The sequence below is a fragment of the Mercenaria mercenaria genome, chromosome 5 (genome assembly GCF_021730395.1).
Source record: "Mercenaria mercenaria strain notata chromosome 5, MADL_Memer_1, whole genome shotgun sequence".
In the NCBI taxonomy this organism is placed as follows: domain Eukaryota; kingdom Metazoa; phylum Mollusca; class Bivalvia; order Venerida; family Veneridae; genus Mercenaria; species Mercenaria mercenaria.
Window position 1 is genome coordinate 93,367,994 of NC_069365.1, and position 18,480 is coordinate 93,386,473.

General features: G+C 34.1%; 1 protein-coding gene across 1 annotated transcript; it reads right to left on the reverse strand.

Annotated features, from left to right (window-relative positions):
• Positions 1-11,651: 11,651 nt before the first annotated feature.
• LOC128557518 (tubulin beta-4B chain) lies at positions 11,652-15,792 on the reverse strand. The gene is made up of 3 exons (XM_053544911.1): positions 15,633-15,792; positions 12,212-12,320; positions 11,652-11,809 (listed from the first exon to the last, which is right to left on the reverse strand). The coding sequence occupies exons 1-3, from the start codon at positions 15,687-15,689 to the stop codon at positions 11,676-11,678; spliced, it is 300 nt and encodes a 99-aa protein (XP_053400886.1). The 5' UTR covers positions 15,690-15,792; the 3' UTR covers positions 11,652-11,675.
• Between the last annotated feature and the right edge of the window lie 2,688 nt (positions 15,793-18,480).

Sequence of the window (18,480 nt, forward strand, 5' to 3'; positions counted from 1 at the left end):
TAGAATCACAAATATGGTACAGGGGCGTAGCAGTCCGTACGCAGCACGTAATGACGTCATGGTCCCCGAAATTTGTAAAAAGAAAATGTCTTAAAATTCAGAGACGGGGACAGGGTATAAATGTCCTGTGTCTTAAGATTAACAAGTTATTCCATTTAATCTACATTATACCGCTGAGCATTAAATATGACCATAGTACGTACCATACGCTACTCTTGGCATTCATTTCTTCAAGGATTCACAGCGTGTACTCTACTTTAAAAAAAAAGATCATAATGTTTAAAAAACCTAAACATACTTACAGATGATAAAGTGTCAAAGTTGCCGCAACAAAATGGCTGATACTTTGACACGCCCGAAATACAAAGTTAATGGTACTTAGGCTGCACAAGGATGACCGCTCGTTACCAGACATTAAGTTAATCGTCCTCACATGTTAGTAGAGTACAGTTGTTCCCTTAAAACTTATACCGTCTCCTTGGAATACTGAGAAAAGAACAACAAAACTCACTATCATTTCAAAAATTCATATTGAAATTGCGGAAAGCGCTTGGGTCGCATACTGACCAAACTACATGTATATATATAACATATCATCATCAAATCATAAATACAGCATCAACATCATAAACTCAGTAAACTTAAGTACCATGTTTATCTTAATGTTCATAAACATTTCCATTTGTGTTTATCATAATGTTCATAAACACTTCCATTTATATTTATCTTAATGTTCATAAACATTTCCATTTGTGTTTATCATAATGTTCATAAACACTTCCATTTATGTTTATCATAATGTTCATAAACACTTCCATTTGTGTTTATCTTAATGTTCATAAACACTTCCATTTATGTTTATCATAATGTTCATAAACACTTCAGTTTTCACAATATCTTGCTCATGAACTTGAAAGATTAAATTCACATTTCCTATAACTCATTCAAGGAATCACATTTCACTGAAACACAAATTACAGTGTACACAAATTATTGTGTTTCCATGTATCTTTAAAATACACACACTACATTCTGGAGTTATAGCTTAATCTATCATATAGAAATCAGAGCAACAAAGCATGCTATAACTAATATACCTAAAACACATGTTCATAGTGAAATTATCATATTCGTGAAAATAATCATACGCTATGACGATAATGATGTATACCATAAACATTACTTGTCACAAGATTTGTTTCGCCAATTTTAGTTCTTTGTATTCTAAAAATATATATATACAAAAATTTAACGTGTAGAATAGTCAGTGTCCCAAAGCTGAACTGACAACTACATTAATTACCGTTACGCACGAAAACTTCGTGCGATAGAACGCCACCTGGCGGAGACTACATACGATTGAAAGGAAAATAATTTCTTTCTAATTCGTCTGCTCAAACGAAAGAAATTATATTTCCCTTAAACCTTATACCGTCTCCTTGGAATACTGAGAAAAGAACAACAAAACTCACCATCATTTCAAAAATTCATATTGAAATTGCGGAAAGCATACTGAAAAATTAAAAGAACGGGAAACGGCAGATAATCAAATGCCTACATAAATAAATTGGCGAGACAAACATGGCGGTTGCTCTAAAATAAGATAAACAAAAGCAGCAAACTTCTAATCAATAAAAACCTTCACAAACCTAAAGCACTAGAAACAGACAATCTTTCTTCTAGATTATCTTTGGTATAGCCATCCTTGGCACTTTCACTAACCCAACGCCCATGGCGCTTGAACATCCTATCTTTTACCCCGTTATTTGCCGCTGCAGACGCCCCACCAGATCTTAATGAATGCAAACAATATTGTGAAATATCACTGACATGTGGTAAGAAAGCCGCTTTAAACTGATCACGTAAAGTTGTATAAGACATAACTTTATGTTTTTTTCCTGACTTTGTAACCTTTATCGGTACCAGTTATGTTACAAAAAAGAAAATCGTCATCGATTAATCCTGCCCATTGAATATATAACTCTGTGTTGTACACAGGACATAAACAAGTGCCAGTCTTGGCAATCATTATCCATGAACCATCTCTATATTTATCTGTTTTACTTCCCTCAACAAAAATAGCTAAATATGTATTTTCAAAAATTAAATCTGATAAATCTGATAACCTTATATTCAGTAATTCAGAACTGCGCATAAAACCTGCAAAAGCTAACAATGATGCACAAATAATTCTTTGGCTTTTTAAGTTACCAGCTTCGAACAATCTATTGTACATAGCTAATAATAAATCAACGGTCATAGGTAGCTTTTAATTCGTAGGTTTTGCCAAAATTCTCTTGGCTGCTTCTCTGTCTTTGAATCTGTTGGAGACTTAAAATCACAAATGTCATGATACCACTTTAATGCATAAAAAGCTGTAATTACCGGACTTGGTGTGTTCGCAGTTTGAATTAAAGATGTAAGATATATGGCCACAGGCAAAGCCTTGGCGGGCAAGATGTCCCCACTCCCAAGCCCCCTACACAAAGCCCACTTTTTCCAACGAAAGAATGCGTTCTCATACTTTTTACACGTATTATCTGCTCTTGATCTACGTAAAACGCCAGGGAGTAGGTCCACCTTGTCCGCCAACACTTCCGGAAGCTCTTCAATTTCCTTTTTATGACACTGCAAAAATAAATGTATAAAATAAGATTTAAATTATCATGTCAATAATCAACAGCGGAGACGGAAACAAATCTTACAGGTCACATACATGTTATTAGGAGGTGAAACAAACACCTGACAGAATAGTATCGCATTTACACGACAGAATTATACTGATTATTTTCTATCATTTCTGAACTTCTGAGACAAAGCTGCCCTGGTAACTGCCTTCAAAACTTATCATGATTCTTTTCATGGCAAATCTGCCTTCAAAACATTTCATAGCAAAGCTACCTTCAATACTGTTCATGACACTTTTCATGGCAAATCTGCCTTCATAAAACTTCGTGGCAAAGCTGCCTTCATAACATTTCATGGCAAAGCTGCCTTCATAACATATCATGGCAAAGCTGCCTTCATAAAATTTCATGACAATGCTGCATTCATAACATTTCATGGCAAAGCTGCCTTCATAACATTTCATGGCAAGGTTGCCTTCAACACCATCCGTGGCAAAGGAGCCACGATGACGTCTCGCACGCCATCTACCTTAATATAAATATTGTAAGCAATACTGCTGAAGCAAATTTACATCCAACCGGCTCTTAAGCAAACATATACCTTACAACTTTGCATTAAATCATTCTAAGGTTAAACTAGCCTGTACATCTCTCATAAATCTAACCATTAGTAATATAAAAATGAATAATTTAAAAAACACATAATATAATCTTGTGCTCAAGGGAGGTAAATCCATTTTATTTAAGTTTGTTACTAAATTGACTAGTCTCCCTTGCATTGAAAATTTAGTTTCAAAACCAACATTCGGAATTTCAGGTCTGTATTACCAAACATTCCTTTTCCATTACTGCACCTTGTATAGAAGGACTTGTTAGTAGGTAAATCAAACCAATCTATCACATTGGGAATGAAATTTCCGTTTGGACACAGATCAGACCAAAAAATAGCCGATGGCCAACATGGGGCGACAAGAACATCGACTGCTCTGTCTGATTTCATTTTACTTATATCTTTCCCCAATAAGTGAAACGGGGGGTACAAACAACCCAAAATCATTTCCCCAGTTTTCGGTGAAAGCATCCACTCCCGAAGAAGAATGGCACCAGAATCTAGAATAAAACTTGAGTATTTTGGCGTTGTGTTCTGACGCAAACCAGTCTATTGACAAATGACCAAACTTGTGTACTATCATTGACATAATTTCTTTGGAAATACCCCAGTCATCATTGTCAACGATTTTCGATAAATAATCGGCCCTTTCATTTAAAGACCTAGGAATCCATTCTATGTATAATTGTATTGATTTATACATACAAATCTTAAAAATTTCTATGGCTATGCTTTGCAATTCTTTGTTCATAGACCTTTTTTTAACTATGAATGTAACCCCTTGATTATCCGTAAACCACTTAATACTTTGATTTGATAGAAGATGGGTTAAAGACCCAAGCACACGATGAACAGCCGTTAATTCTCTCCATGTAGAGGACTTCTTACTTTCGTCGCTAGACCATAAACCGTGGGCTACTCCATTAAAAGTTCTGACCTCGTAACCGGCAAAACCGGAAGCGCTTGCGTCTGAATATACAATTTTAGAAAAATTGACCGAATCAAACAAGCGTCTGCCATTCAAAGATTCTAAGTTATGTTTCCAGAAGTTTAACTGGTCCAAACTCTCTTCGGACAGTTGTATATACGAATCCCAATAATGGGCATTCAAAATGTCTATACTGAGCGAACGAGTCATTATTTGGCTTATTTGGCCAATGACTACAGACATAAAAATCAATTGACCAACCAGACTAGCAACTTTCCTTACGGGTACCCTTCTATGAACTGTATAGGCTTTTAAAATGTGAGAAATAGTCAGAAAGGCTTTGTTTATTTTCTCTTCGGGAATGTACAGGATTCCTTCCAAGGAATTTAGAATAACTCCCAAAAATTGAAGGACCTGAACGGGCACCCAAATCGACTTTCCAACGTTCGGAATGAAACCCGACAAAAGTAAATCTTTTTTGATTTGTGTGCCTAACTGCAAAGTTTTATTGAAATCTTGAGCACACCCAAAACCATCATCGAGGAACATTATCAATGACTTTCCCTCTCCGCGCCATTTTTTAACCAGTGGCCTAGTAACCTTTGTAAAAATGTAGCACGCGCTGCTTAAACCAAAGGGGAGCACAAGGAACTTGTAAAAGACGACATTGTTTTCCTTATCCACCCATGAAAAACCCAAATAATCAGTATGTGGTGGATAAATCTCTATGAAATGATACGCACTAGTAATATCGAATTTTATCGTGTGAAAATCTTTCTTCAGAAAGGACAAAGCTATTCTTAAGTCCTCAAATTTGACGGACTGCTTCCAGATATGATTATTTACAGCTCTCAAATCTAAAATAAGCCTTTTCTTGCTGGAATTATCTGAGACTGTTAAAGGATTAACAATGTAAGGTGGATCTGCACACTTTTCAATGAGATACCGGTCTAATAAATCTTGAATTGCCTCAGAAACAAACTGAAATTCGGAAGTGGCAGATCTGTTATTGTTCAAAAAGGTTCTGGGAGGCAAAGAATAAAATGGAATTTTATAACCATTTTCTAACACATCCAAAATATATGGATTCGTTCCAATAGAACGCCAGAATTGAATATTTTGTCTTAAACGACCCTTAACAATAATGCTCTTTTGACCTTGTTCGTACTCAAAATAGTCACTAGTAAATCTCTGATAATCGAAATTATACTCATCTTTCAAAGAGTCGGTCTCATTTGAATCATTTGCCTGTCGTCTGCTGTTTCCATGTCGCCCCGCTGCCTGTGCTTGGACAATCACGTCGGAAATGCCCGAAGTTTCCACACGAGTAGCATGGTCCTGGCGGTGCGGTGTACTTTGAACCGGAAATGTCTTTTCCCGCTGCGTAGTGGCCACGAAAGGGCCGACCTCCGAGAAATGTAGACTGCACTGGCTGAAATGTGTGTGCGGGAATTCCCCATGGTTTAACAGATGAAAGATAACCAGAACAGCCAGAGGGAATATCGTACGATTTGCGTCCTTTGCCGCCCCTGGAGCTCGGACGTTTCCGTTTAAGCGCACGATTCTCCGCCTGGTTGATTTTTGCTTCGTCATCCGAGTCGCTTGCTATGGGGTTTGTCTCGTAAGATTTGACTGTATCCCAGCCGCCGGGACTGCCGTCGGCAATTCGAATTAATTTGTTGCGTTTCCTCAGCTTTTCTAACAACTCAGCTAAAAGTTCTTTTGAGTATTCAAACTTCGAATGTTCATTAGCCCAAGAAATTTGCTTGGCTATCTCTTCAAGTTCTGTATTGAATTAAAATTGAATTCGGTTACCTTGGAATTTCCAGACGACTTCTTTTTCCGTCCTCAACTTTTTTACTTCACAAGCGACGTTGAGCGAGTTACCCTGGATTTCCTGTTTCGACGACTGAACTTCTTCCCGCTGGGAACGTAATTCTTCCAAAACCCGCAGCAGCTGACTCTCGACCATAGAAGTCTGGCTAGCCCCTTGTCTGGCGTCACGCTGAGATAAACCGCCATGCGTATTTACTTGTTCCGAATCCACGTTGTCATTTTCCATTTTACAAAAATTTAAGGTAACTTGACATGAACAACCAAGATGGCGTCACGAAATTGGGGTTGGTCACATTATTTACTAATATAGATGATATGCTGCTACAGAGGTCTAAAGATGCATTTTAATCATTTAATACACACATATACCATTGTAAAAATGCATTTAATTTATAAAATTATAAAATCATAAGTTCTGAAACTCACCATGAAAACTAAGCAATTTTTGTGCACATTTTGCAGAAAAGTTAGGTATCCAAACTGAAAATAATTGATATCCTCATATCTTTGAATATGTCCTTCAGGTGCTCCACCTATGAACAAAAGAACTTATCCACTGAGTTTTATGCTATTTGCTCTGTAATTTGGTCAGTAAATTATAAATTTCAATATTTTGTTGCAAATAAATTCAGCAACAAGAGGCTATGCAATTCCAAAAATATGTTTATCGTAAAACTCTCCCAGTCCTATGAATGGAAAGTGAACCCAAACATAGCTGATTTCGGGTCTTTTACATTGTGTTTTATGACTCTTGCATGTTCAAATGCAGAAATCCTCATCTAAACTGGCTCTATATGTCTTGGGGGGCAACAGAAATTCAAGAAAATGTACTTTATCAATTACATTAAACATCCATTAATTTAGTATGGCCTATGATCCACACTTTCCATGAGATTTCCATGCAAGTCAGAGAAGATTTGACATTGAGGGTTATTCAAACAGTAGCAAACATATTTGAACTAGGACACAGATTGAAAAGATTGTAAACATTATATAAAATTAAAATACAAACAATGCAAAATTACTAAGAAATGAACACATCACTCAAAACTTTTAATATGTGAGGATGTAAAGTCTCAGAAATACGGACAAAGTAAAATTACATGTACTTCGAATTTTTTTAACGACCCTCATACTGCAGGCAGGTTTCAACTTTTTAGGGTGAAAATATAGAAATTTATAATTTACTAATGAAATTACCGAGCAAATAGCATAAAACTCAGTTGATAAGTTCTTTCGTTTATAGGTGGAGCACCTAAAGGACATATTCAAAGATATGAGGATATAAATTTTTTTCAGTTTGGATACATAACTTTTCCGCAAAATGTGCACAAAAATTGACTAGTTTTCATGGTGAGTTCCAGAACATTTGATTTTATAATTTTATAAATTAAATGCATTTTGTCAATTGTATATGTGTGTATTAAATGATTTAAATGCAATTTTAGACATCTGTAGCAGTATATCGTCTATACGAGTAAATAATGTGACCAACCCCAATTTCGTGACGCCATCTTGGTTGTTCATGTCAAGTTACCTTAACGTGTAGAATGGTCAGTGTCCCAAAGCTGAACTGACAACTACATTAATTACCGTTACGCACGAAAACTTCGTGCGATAGAACGCCACCTGGCGGAGACTACATACGATTGAAAGGAAAATAATTTCTTTCTAATTCGTCTGCTCAAACGAAAGAAATTATATTTATTCTTTTATTTACTCAATACAATACCTTATTCATACCTACATCGACTGGGCGGGAATCGGTTTTTTTTTTTTTTTTTTTTTTTTTTTTTTTTTTTTTTTTTTTTTTTTTTGGTTCAAGTTTTTGTTTTGTTTTGCAGGCTATCTTGGTCTGCACTGGTCGCAAATGCAGAATCACTTCCCGCCAGCAGGCTAAAGGCTAAAGGCTTCTTCCGGATACAAAAAATGTCGGACCACATGTTACTTGTCAAAATAAAGTTGACACACGGCCTAAAACTTCAATGCAGAGTGCTAATTGAAGATAATACAATATTCTTGTTTCAGAAAGACGGGCACTAATTTAAATGCGTAATATATGAAATTTAACTTTGCAATCGTTTTTCCACCGCAAGGCCTCTCTAAAAAAAATTCCTACTTGTGAAATCACAACTTTGGTTGAGAGCGATCGCAGGGCTATAGCATGCGTGCATGTTTATCGAGAAGAGAAGCAGATAACGATCAACAGGTGTAAGAATCAAAGTTTGAAAAATATGGTTAAACAATTTACAAGCCTTTTATATTGCCTATTTTGGTAAATTCAGAATGATACAGATGAGCTCTTCTATACGAAGAGAGATAAACCGTGCATACAGATATGAAAACATCTTTATTATTATTCCCCTTAGGCAGTAGACTGCGCAGAACGTAGCTTGGGAAGTCGCTTTGTCCATGAAACATATTTAAACACACTTCTTAATTGGCACTTATTAGTACTAACTTACGTTCACTGAGTTTCTCATAGTTGAAAATTGTCATACTGGATTTTCATTCCGAATTTCCTGCGGACCTCGAAGGGGCTGCGGCTTCATCGAAGTGCCTGCGGTACTTTTCAGATATTGGCATATCTTTCAAATTCGGACTTTCTTGGACACATTTATGTTTTTACAGATTGAATGTCACTTATAGATATAATTTACGACGGCAGTGATGATACGTTTTGGGTCAGTGGGAAGAAATGAGTCAACACAGTCGCAGATGTGGAAAATTTCACGTTTCCTTCACAACTTATTTTTTCTTGCATTTCTAGGATACTGATCATTTGCCACTAAATTTAGCATGGATGTATAGGTAAGATACAGCTACACCCCGCTACATTCCCCGATATTTAAAAAGATTCGCCATACAGTAACAAAATGACAAATACGAAAAAAAAGTCACACACCGTTCTCGCTCATTTTGTCAACATTCCTCATCGGCACAGAAGGTACTGCAGGCACAGTTTAGTACCCGTGCAATAATATCAATGGTAGGCAACTTCAGGAGCACAATATATTTCTACGAAAGAACGAGTTTTTTATTATCATACACACATCGACCTGAAAATGATTATTTATTTCTAGTCAGATATTTGTTCGTTTTATAGGTTTGAATAAAATTGAAAATACCGACATTAATGCACGGACACACATTAAATGACGTCACAAATTGAGCATCAATATAATGTATAAAAAGATCCTGACGTTTCACGTCCTATTGAATGTTGAAAACACGCGTGAATGTAATATATTCGTTTCTCCTTTGATTGGTCGAGTTTTGAAACAGAAGTTAGCGGTCTGGTTTTGAACAGCTTTTTGTTTGTTTAAATTTTTTTCAGTCCCAATTAGTCCAGCTAGATTTAAGTCGTTTGAACAGCTTATTTCAAGTGGTTTAAACAATATTTTATTCATATATATGCATTTACAACATGAAAGGCTACATAATTAAAGCATGAATGATTGAGTAGAAAGCTAAGCTTATTTGAAACTCTCTCCTTATACAGCTTATCTGACATGTCTTACTAAGTAGGTACGGAGACAGATACCCTAACATACCGGACAGAATAGGTCACGGGTAGGACTGGACTACATTCACATATCGCTAGTTGATAAAGAAGACCATGGGTGCATCTACGGGCATAGACTAGCCACTAGACTGATAATAATATATTTCTACATTTTTCCTTTTTTGACGAATTTAATTTTATAGAGACAAAAGCCGGTCTATTTTAGAGATTTTCACAGAGGAATGATGTTGAAATTATCAATATTATGATATTGGACATAGGATATAGACTGGCTCAGTTCACTACATTCAATCACAAAAATGTTAAAAGATATATCATAGTCTAGGAGCTAGTCTACTACGGTCACTATTTAAAATAGACACTTATCGACCTCCCGTTTGATGACTTCAACGATTCAAGTGGTGTTCCTAAGGCAGTACTTTGTGACAGCAAGCAACTGACTTAATCTTGTACATAGCCTGCTGCCAGTACACATATTTTATGTGTTTTTTTATTGTTCAGACTCAGTGGTAATACTACTTATTAAATGTTTTGAGATTTTTGATAAATAATAGTCCCATTGTTCAATAATCATATTAGTTTCAATACGCTTCGTTCGTATTGGTTTCATTCAATTAAACTACAGTGTATATACAATTCTACAGAAATTACAAATTATTTGAATATTCGGATATGAGTGTTCGTGGCCATCAAAAATGCAAAAGATATTATAACGTATTTTCAGGTACTGTTGTTTTTTTTTTTTTTTTTTTTTTTTTTTTTTTTTTTTTTTTTTTTTTTTTTTTTTTGCTCTCTGCATTCCTAAAGACGACACATATTTTACTAATGTTCTTGCTGGATTTTCTTGGTGGTGCCGGACAATTTGTTACTTTAAAAGGAAAGCCAATTATAGAGACACTTCTGGTTGAAAAAAAAAACAACAACAGTGGAGTGATTTTCAATTAATATTTAGCAAGAACTATTTTGTATAGTATGGTTGCACAGAGGTGACATAGATGTATTTTTATTAATACGTGCGCACATACTAGTATAAAAAACATCTTCGCACGTATCACTTTATACGTACGAATATGTTTTTATACCATTACGTCCGTAGATGTTTAAACTTACATATGCGCTGATGTTTTTATAACAATACGTACGCAGATTTTTTTTTTTAAAAAACGCGTGCAGATGTTTCTTAAACTAATACGTGCGCACGTATTATCTATTACGTGCGCACTTAATAAGTTATACGTGCGCAGTTGTTCCTTCTACTAGTATGTGCGCTGATGTTTTTTATACCATACGTGCGGTGATGTTTTTAAACTAATACGTGCGCACGTATTAGCTATTACGTGCACACGCAATATATACGTATGCAGATGTGTTGTTTTTTTCTACTTATACGTGCGCTGATGTTTTTTTTTATTCTAATACGTCCGCACGTATTAGTTATAACGTGCGCACGTACCAGTATAAAAAATATCTATGTCACATTTGTGCCACCGTAGTATGGGATGTCTGTTGCTTTGTATTTTTACAGCTTGGCCCAAACATTTTATATCAGTTTTACTATGATAATGATAATGATGTAACTACGTTAGCTTTGTGTAAAGCTACTCAATGGCTTGTTTACCGCGCGAATGTTCAGCGAAGTTGAGACTGCAAGAACAGAACAGAACAGGTAGTTTATTAAGACTTGTACATAGTACATCATCTATAACACATATTCTATACATATATAATATCAACGTGACAATCAACATGGCATAATGGATCATTTATATTTAGTATTTTATCCTTGAATATAATTACATATACAGTAGAAAATATGTGGAGAATGAACATAAGATATCAACGTTCGACAGTTTGCAAGACCTGTCAATTTCATATATACTGGTATACCACCGAATAGTTATGCAAAAAGGAAACAAGAGTCTCTTTTGGTTATTACATTGCTGGTTCTCAACTTGCCTTTGCAAGATAAAAAAAAAAGCCTCCATGGAAGACACAGGGAAGTAACGAGCACTAACTATTACAGCTACAACTGCAGATAGTGCCAATCGAACATGGCCATATAGAGTTCTTGCTTTTCGCAATTGGAAATTGGTCTGAGTGGCCTGACTTTCACTTTCCATGCTGAGCATGATGTTGAGATGAACAACCTTATATAGTTTGAAAATACTGACCGAACACAAAGTTGTCAGGTCTGAAGATCTGTCCGAATGGCCCTGATCTGACAGAGTCCATGGTTCCCGGCTCCAAGTCAACTAGAACAGCACGTGGTACATATTTGCCACCTGAAAAATGTACCCTTTAATAGATCATCATTTTCTTAAAGACAACAAGAACACAACATTATATTTCTAAATTGAAATTATTTTGGTGTGACTTTTTCAAAATGTATGTTTGTTTAAATACAAAGTCGAAATATCTTTCACCGAGTGAATAAAAATGTATAATACGTTCATAAGTAACGTAATCAAGAGTGAAAATGTGAGATGTAGCATTCAAAAGTGAAAAGTATTTAACAGACAAATTTTCTTTTGAACTTCATGTCTTTTCAGGTAGTTAAGCCAAATTTTACTCATTTTATTGTTCCGTACCAGTGAATAACATAGTTGATATTTTTCACTGAGAATTCACAATTATAGTCCCGAAAAAAATCATGCAATTAAACGTATTATACATGTATAACATACCAGTGGCTTCGTTGTAGTAAACATTAATTCTCTCGAGCTGAAGGTCTGAGTCTCCATGGTAGGTACCTGTGGGGTCAATACCGTGCTCGTCTGATATTACTTCCCAGAACTGAAAAGTTACGATTAAATTTGCCCTAATTTTCAGTTAAAAACCTTATTATTATTCTTATTTTTGATGTAATGGACATGTCAAACGTATTTATTATTATTCATACTGTTGTTGAGAAATTAAAAAGTCCAATGTTCGATGAAATATTTCTAGTGTTTATTTATCAGTGGCTTCTTTTGCGGCTCGACTTCTGACTGGTTCAGGCCACTAAATTCAAACATTTTACCTCACATCACCTTTGATCAAAGCCTTAGTAGGTTAATAGGTCATAAAAAAACACAGACAATGAACGGCTTTAACCAGCTGTCCCTTTTTTAGAGACTTACCCTTAAACCCTTTACTCAGTTGAGGTTTATCACTTGAATAATTGCTTATAGGAACAACACTCAATTACTTATTATTTTGCCTAACCTGATCAAGTCTTTTTCGGCTTCATGTTGCTCAATCCAGGTTTTTCGTTGTTTACAGTTACTTATGTATTTTTTTTATTTGTTATTTAACTTTGAAGTCTTCATTACCTTAACACCGTCGTTGCCAAAATCTATAACAGTATTCTGTATAAACAACTTATGTTAGTTCTCTTTCATTGATCAACTGACAAATGTCTACATTTTTCTGTAATAAATATCACTTAAATACCGCACGTTCGTACATTTTATTCAAATCATTTTATCATCTTTTGTATATGCAAACGTGTACAGCTCTTCTTTTCTTTGACTCAATCATAAAAACAAAAACGCTCATTCCGATGTCCACGAAAAACAAAGTTTATAAAATCTTTTCAGTAACATGTTCGCATTTATTAGTTCTTATCAAGACTGTAACGATTAAACCCTTCAAATTTCATAAGCTTTTAAACTCTTAAGTGACAAGAGTGTCTTAAAAGGATTTCAAATTAAATCTCATCAACAAAGATATTGTAGTTTTCACTTTCCGTCTAAATACTTTTATGAAGAATGTTCTGTTTCGCTTATCTCGGAAATGCTTGAAATACAATTGAAAGCGTGCTAGACTTACAGAAATGTTTCAGAATGAAGGTGAAAAGGTTAAAAGTAAATTTGAATTAAATCATGTTTTAAGTTTTTAAATATATATACAAAAGCTTTTATAAATTCACGCGTTATTGAAAAAGTGAAACATTGGCCTTGTTTAGTACTTTGCCTCTTAACAAAACGCCTATCAAGGCTCCACTCAGTGCAGTGTCGTCGCGAAAGTAAAATTCGAACAAATGCAAAAAAAAAAAAAAAAAAAAAAAAAAAAAAAAAAAAAAAAATAAAAAAGAAGAAAAAAGAAAAGAAAAAAAACCGGACTGGTTCAGTAATACATGTCTGTGGTGGAAGTTCCTTATGACACAATGATAGTAAACGACTCTATCACTAACTTTAAAGGGGGTACACAATTTATTTGACAGAGCTATTTGAAACGTTTGAACTTGTTTGAATAATATCTATATAACAAAACAGGTGCTATTTTTTTGGCACTGCAATACATCGTTCTGTCATCAGATACGGCACATAAGGCAAAACAATATGAAATACAATTAGATGTAGGATTTTAATTTTTACGACTGAATTGAGGTTCTACTTAATATATTTTGACTAAATAAATAAGATTTTCTTATATGCAGTTGTTTTTCTCTAATTTATCATAATATGGTTATTTAAATCTAAGAACGATGATACAAATGCGCTCAAAATACATGGCCGCCATTGCTTTAAAAATAGAATTAAGACAATATATGTTCAAATTTATTTTCCGATCTTTTCATCAGAAACGCGACACATCTCGAAATACTGATCGTTTCACTTTATTTAAAATACAATATGCCAAGTTTAAATCTTGTGTTTTCAAATTTGATACATGCTCATTTTGAAGTGCAAAATCGTGATAACATTCTTTGAAGATGAACATGATAATTGTGGTATCAGCTAAATTTTGTGAACAAGAACAAACACTCTGATTTCCTTAAGTGGACGTTTAGATACATCTCTGCAATATGATACCCATACTTTTCAATTTTGAACGATTTGCAAACTGTCAGTGTGTATTTATAGGAGATTTTTATTTAAATTTTGGTGTTCAAACAATAGAACAGTTACACAAACACTTTAAGTAAATGATGATACGAGAATTGGCCTATTAGAGGATCGACATTTTATTGTGATTTATACCAGAACATATCTTTATTTATCTCTTGCAAATGAAGTCTTTGTAGCGAACATATTTTAACCCTTACCCTGATTTGTCCTTCTTTCAGTGTGGACAGTACCGTTAACTGTTAAAAGGGGTGCATACTAAAAGATACTGCCTGAACGGCGAGCAGTGCAGATCATGATCAGACTGCACGGATGTGCAGGCTGATCATGATATGCACTGGTCGCTCAGGCAGAATCAGCCGGGTCCAGCATAAAAAGGGCTAAGAGGCATTTATATATGAAAAGAATGTTATATATGTGCCTTTCCACGTTGAAGTTATTAAACCCGTTGAATAAAATTGATAAAATATTCTACAGAGCCTCGCATTTTATTATATTATTCAACTCGTTTAATAAATTCAGTATGAAAAGACATTCGTATAAAATCCTCCATATCAGCTTTTTTATAGTAACTTCTTTATAATTAATTTATTATGTATTATATTTTTTATAATAATAATAAATTATAAATAATAATGATGATAATAATAATAATAATGTCATTATTATAAAGCAAGGTGCAGCACGTGCAAGTTCGAAATGCCTAGTTGTTTCTTAATCATAGCGTTTTAACTATTCTTTTAATGTATTAACATAATGAATATAAAAGTTTACTTTATTCTACAAATAAAAGTAATTCCTTTCGGGAGATTACGAGCAGACATTTTATCAGTTTTAACACCAGAGAATAAAGAATCTGAGATTTGACTTTGATGTAAAAGTACATTTAAGAAATATTTGGTCATATAGTAGTAACACCATGGTGTTATGTTTACAAAATGATGTTTCATTCAGTTAGAAATAAAACCAGATCAGATTGTAACGAACATTAAATAAAACGTAATCATAAACTCAGATAATAAAGAAAATCTAGTTGTTATAAAAATAAAGTGTTTTTTTTTTCGTATAGTGTAACTGTTAAAATAATATATGCTTTCCTTAAAATTCATATTTGTTACTTTTTAAAAGATCATTTAATCAAACAATATGTAAAAATGATGATAAAATTTCGCAGGTAATAATTAAAGAAAAAAATTGAATAGAATATCAAATTTAGTTTTTCCAAAAACAACAATAAAATTAAAATAAAGCAGCAGAAAATGATAAATCATCTTACTTTTGCTCCAATTTGGTTGCCACATTGGCCAGCTTGCATATGAACTATTTCTCTCATGATGTATTTTATGTGTTTATAGCTTCCCTGAATGAATTGCACTGGGTTCTTTTCCCCTTGATGATATTTCTTCCGATTGCCGAGATGGACAATCCGACGATTTATATCCGGGCGCTTTTGGATAAAAATCACGTGGTCGTATTAGTGCGCATTTCCACAAAATAGTTCGGCGCGCGTTGGCAAAACAAATTTAAACATATATAAATATTGTTTCAACTCGTTAGAAACATTGAGTAAGATACAATGTCGATAATTTGTTTTGATATATCAAGATTTATCATTTCATCACAAGATAATTTTTTTTTGTATTAGATGAGCAATGGTATTTGAAGGCGTTGATATTCCTTTACTGTATGTTGGGACATGAAACAGTTATCTGACAGGTTGTCAAACTAAAAGAAAAACGGCCCAGAACCGGTGAAAGGGGCTAAACTAGTTGACGAGGGACAATGGCGACATTAAGATTTTAATTTTCTGTCAATTTTCCTTATCCAAACAGAGCAAGATTCATATATATAAAAATGTATCTGTTTTTTAACAATTAAAACGTGTTTATTTTAGCTCAGCTGTGGAGAGAAATTGCATGTTTTCAATACCGATTTGTGTTTTATATGAAAGGTGCGCCTGTACTCAATACGGTTCGAACCCACTACCTTAAAGATAGACAGTCAACAATAAACTTCATTCATGATGTCATCTTCATCATTATCATAATCATCATGCTACCATAATCATCATCATCATCATCATCTTTTTATTCTCTTTCTTGCTTTCTTCATCAACATTCTTCTTGTTCTTCTTCATCATCATAAATTATCAATAATAACATTTTTCTTCATCATAAATAATTCAATATCATCGTCGTCGTCGTCGTCGTCGTCGTCGTCATCATCATCATCATCCTCCTCATCTTTTTCTTCTTCTCCCCATTCTTAACATCATAACCACCGCCACCATCAACAAGATCAGCAGCAGCATTTTCATCATCATCATTATTATCATGTTCTTCTTCTTCCTCTTCATCATCAACACCATTATTACTATACTCATCGTTTTCCACGTTGTCGTCAGTATCATTTTTACTTATTCTTATTTCATGGCTTAATGACATAATGAACCAATGCACATAGTTTGGGTTCAGACTTTCATAGTATGGCAAGTTTAATATATTCACAAATATCTCATTATACTCTAGCTAACTTTAGTTTGAATGCAAAAATAGGGATATTTTATCAAGATCTTGCAAAGCTATGGTATCAGTATAATCATAACTTTGCGTGATAAAAATTTGATATCTCAAAAACAATAGTGGCAATGAGATACCCATCTTGTGTGTGTATGCATCACAAATTGTCACATATATTGTGTCGGAATCTCGATGGGGACTACAAATATTATCTTAGATTAACCCTCTATATTCCGTGTTCCCTGATTGAATTGGTGCAATGTAATCGACGATTTTGTAAATGTTTGTTCTTGATTTATCTTTTTAAATATTTTTGTTAATACTCGAGATGAAAATCTCTGTAAACAATACGCTAACGACAAGTGTTGTAAAGGTGATCACGGTTGGCCGTGAGAAATCCATGCCAAAACTTCTAGTGCTTCTTAAGGTAGCAGAACACCCACTGGACATAAAAGTAAGTTTGCTACCAGGTCGAGATCAGAAGAAACCGGCGAGATACGAAGTAAGAGCAATTTGGGTTGCCCGTCTTAGAAAATCTTACTTCTAACTGAGTGCATTTTAATAAAAAATGTATTCGACATAACCTCCCCTTATCCTGCAATATATGGTCCTTTATTACACAAAGAATCGAAAGAAAGTTTAGTCTTACATGCGATGCTATTCAAAATAAAATAACCTCAGACAAAGCATAACAGACTGGTATCAATTTATTTTCTTTGTTTTGCTTTTCTTAATTCGATATAGAAAAAGTTAAGCAAATTAAAGCATACATGTTCCTATATTAAAATTATCATTCACTTATTATTGGTTTACGTTTTTAAATATTTTAGTTACTATCTTTAACACTGATTGTATGAAAATTTTCATTCAATATTTCTACTTTTCACTGTATCGTTTCTGTATCGTGAAACATGTCTATGATACGATATGCGTATCTCAAGACTAGTGTATCGGGATACAGCGAATTTCGATATATCGTTACACCCTTAAGCGATCGTACAATTATTTCATCTGTATTAATTCCATAGGTATACAAAAACCTTAAAGAATAAAGAACATCCAAACAAGTTTTATTCTTTTGGACAATTAAAGTTTGGTTTTGTTTTGAATTCAAATACATTAATTAGTCATTTAAACAATTGTTTATATATTATGACAATACAAAGTATACCGTCACAAAATTTATTTTGGAAACAGCCTCTTTAGAGATCTCAAAGAATCAATATTTTGGATGTAGCTATCTTTGAGCTATAGTTGTTAAAACAATAAGTTGCTTGTCATCTACATATATTAACTATTCGCTGACAAAGAGTTTAACCCCGTCTGGTATGTTGCAGCAACAATACCAATAGTTACATTTGTTTATCTCAAAGCAATTACTTCAGTAAGTGGATCAAATCTGAGGCGATAAATTTGATTTGACATTGACAAGTATCTTACCGGACTAGCACCAAGACAACTTGAAAAGGGCCAGTAATGGTAGGGGCCTCAACAAAAGCAAATGGTATGCACATATAAAAATGTTTCGCTTAGTTTATACATAATTTATTTTAGGTCGATTGTGAAGGAAGTTCTACAACTTATATTAATCACTCTCGGCACCTC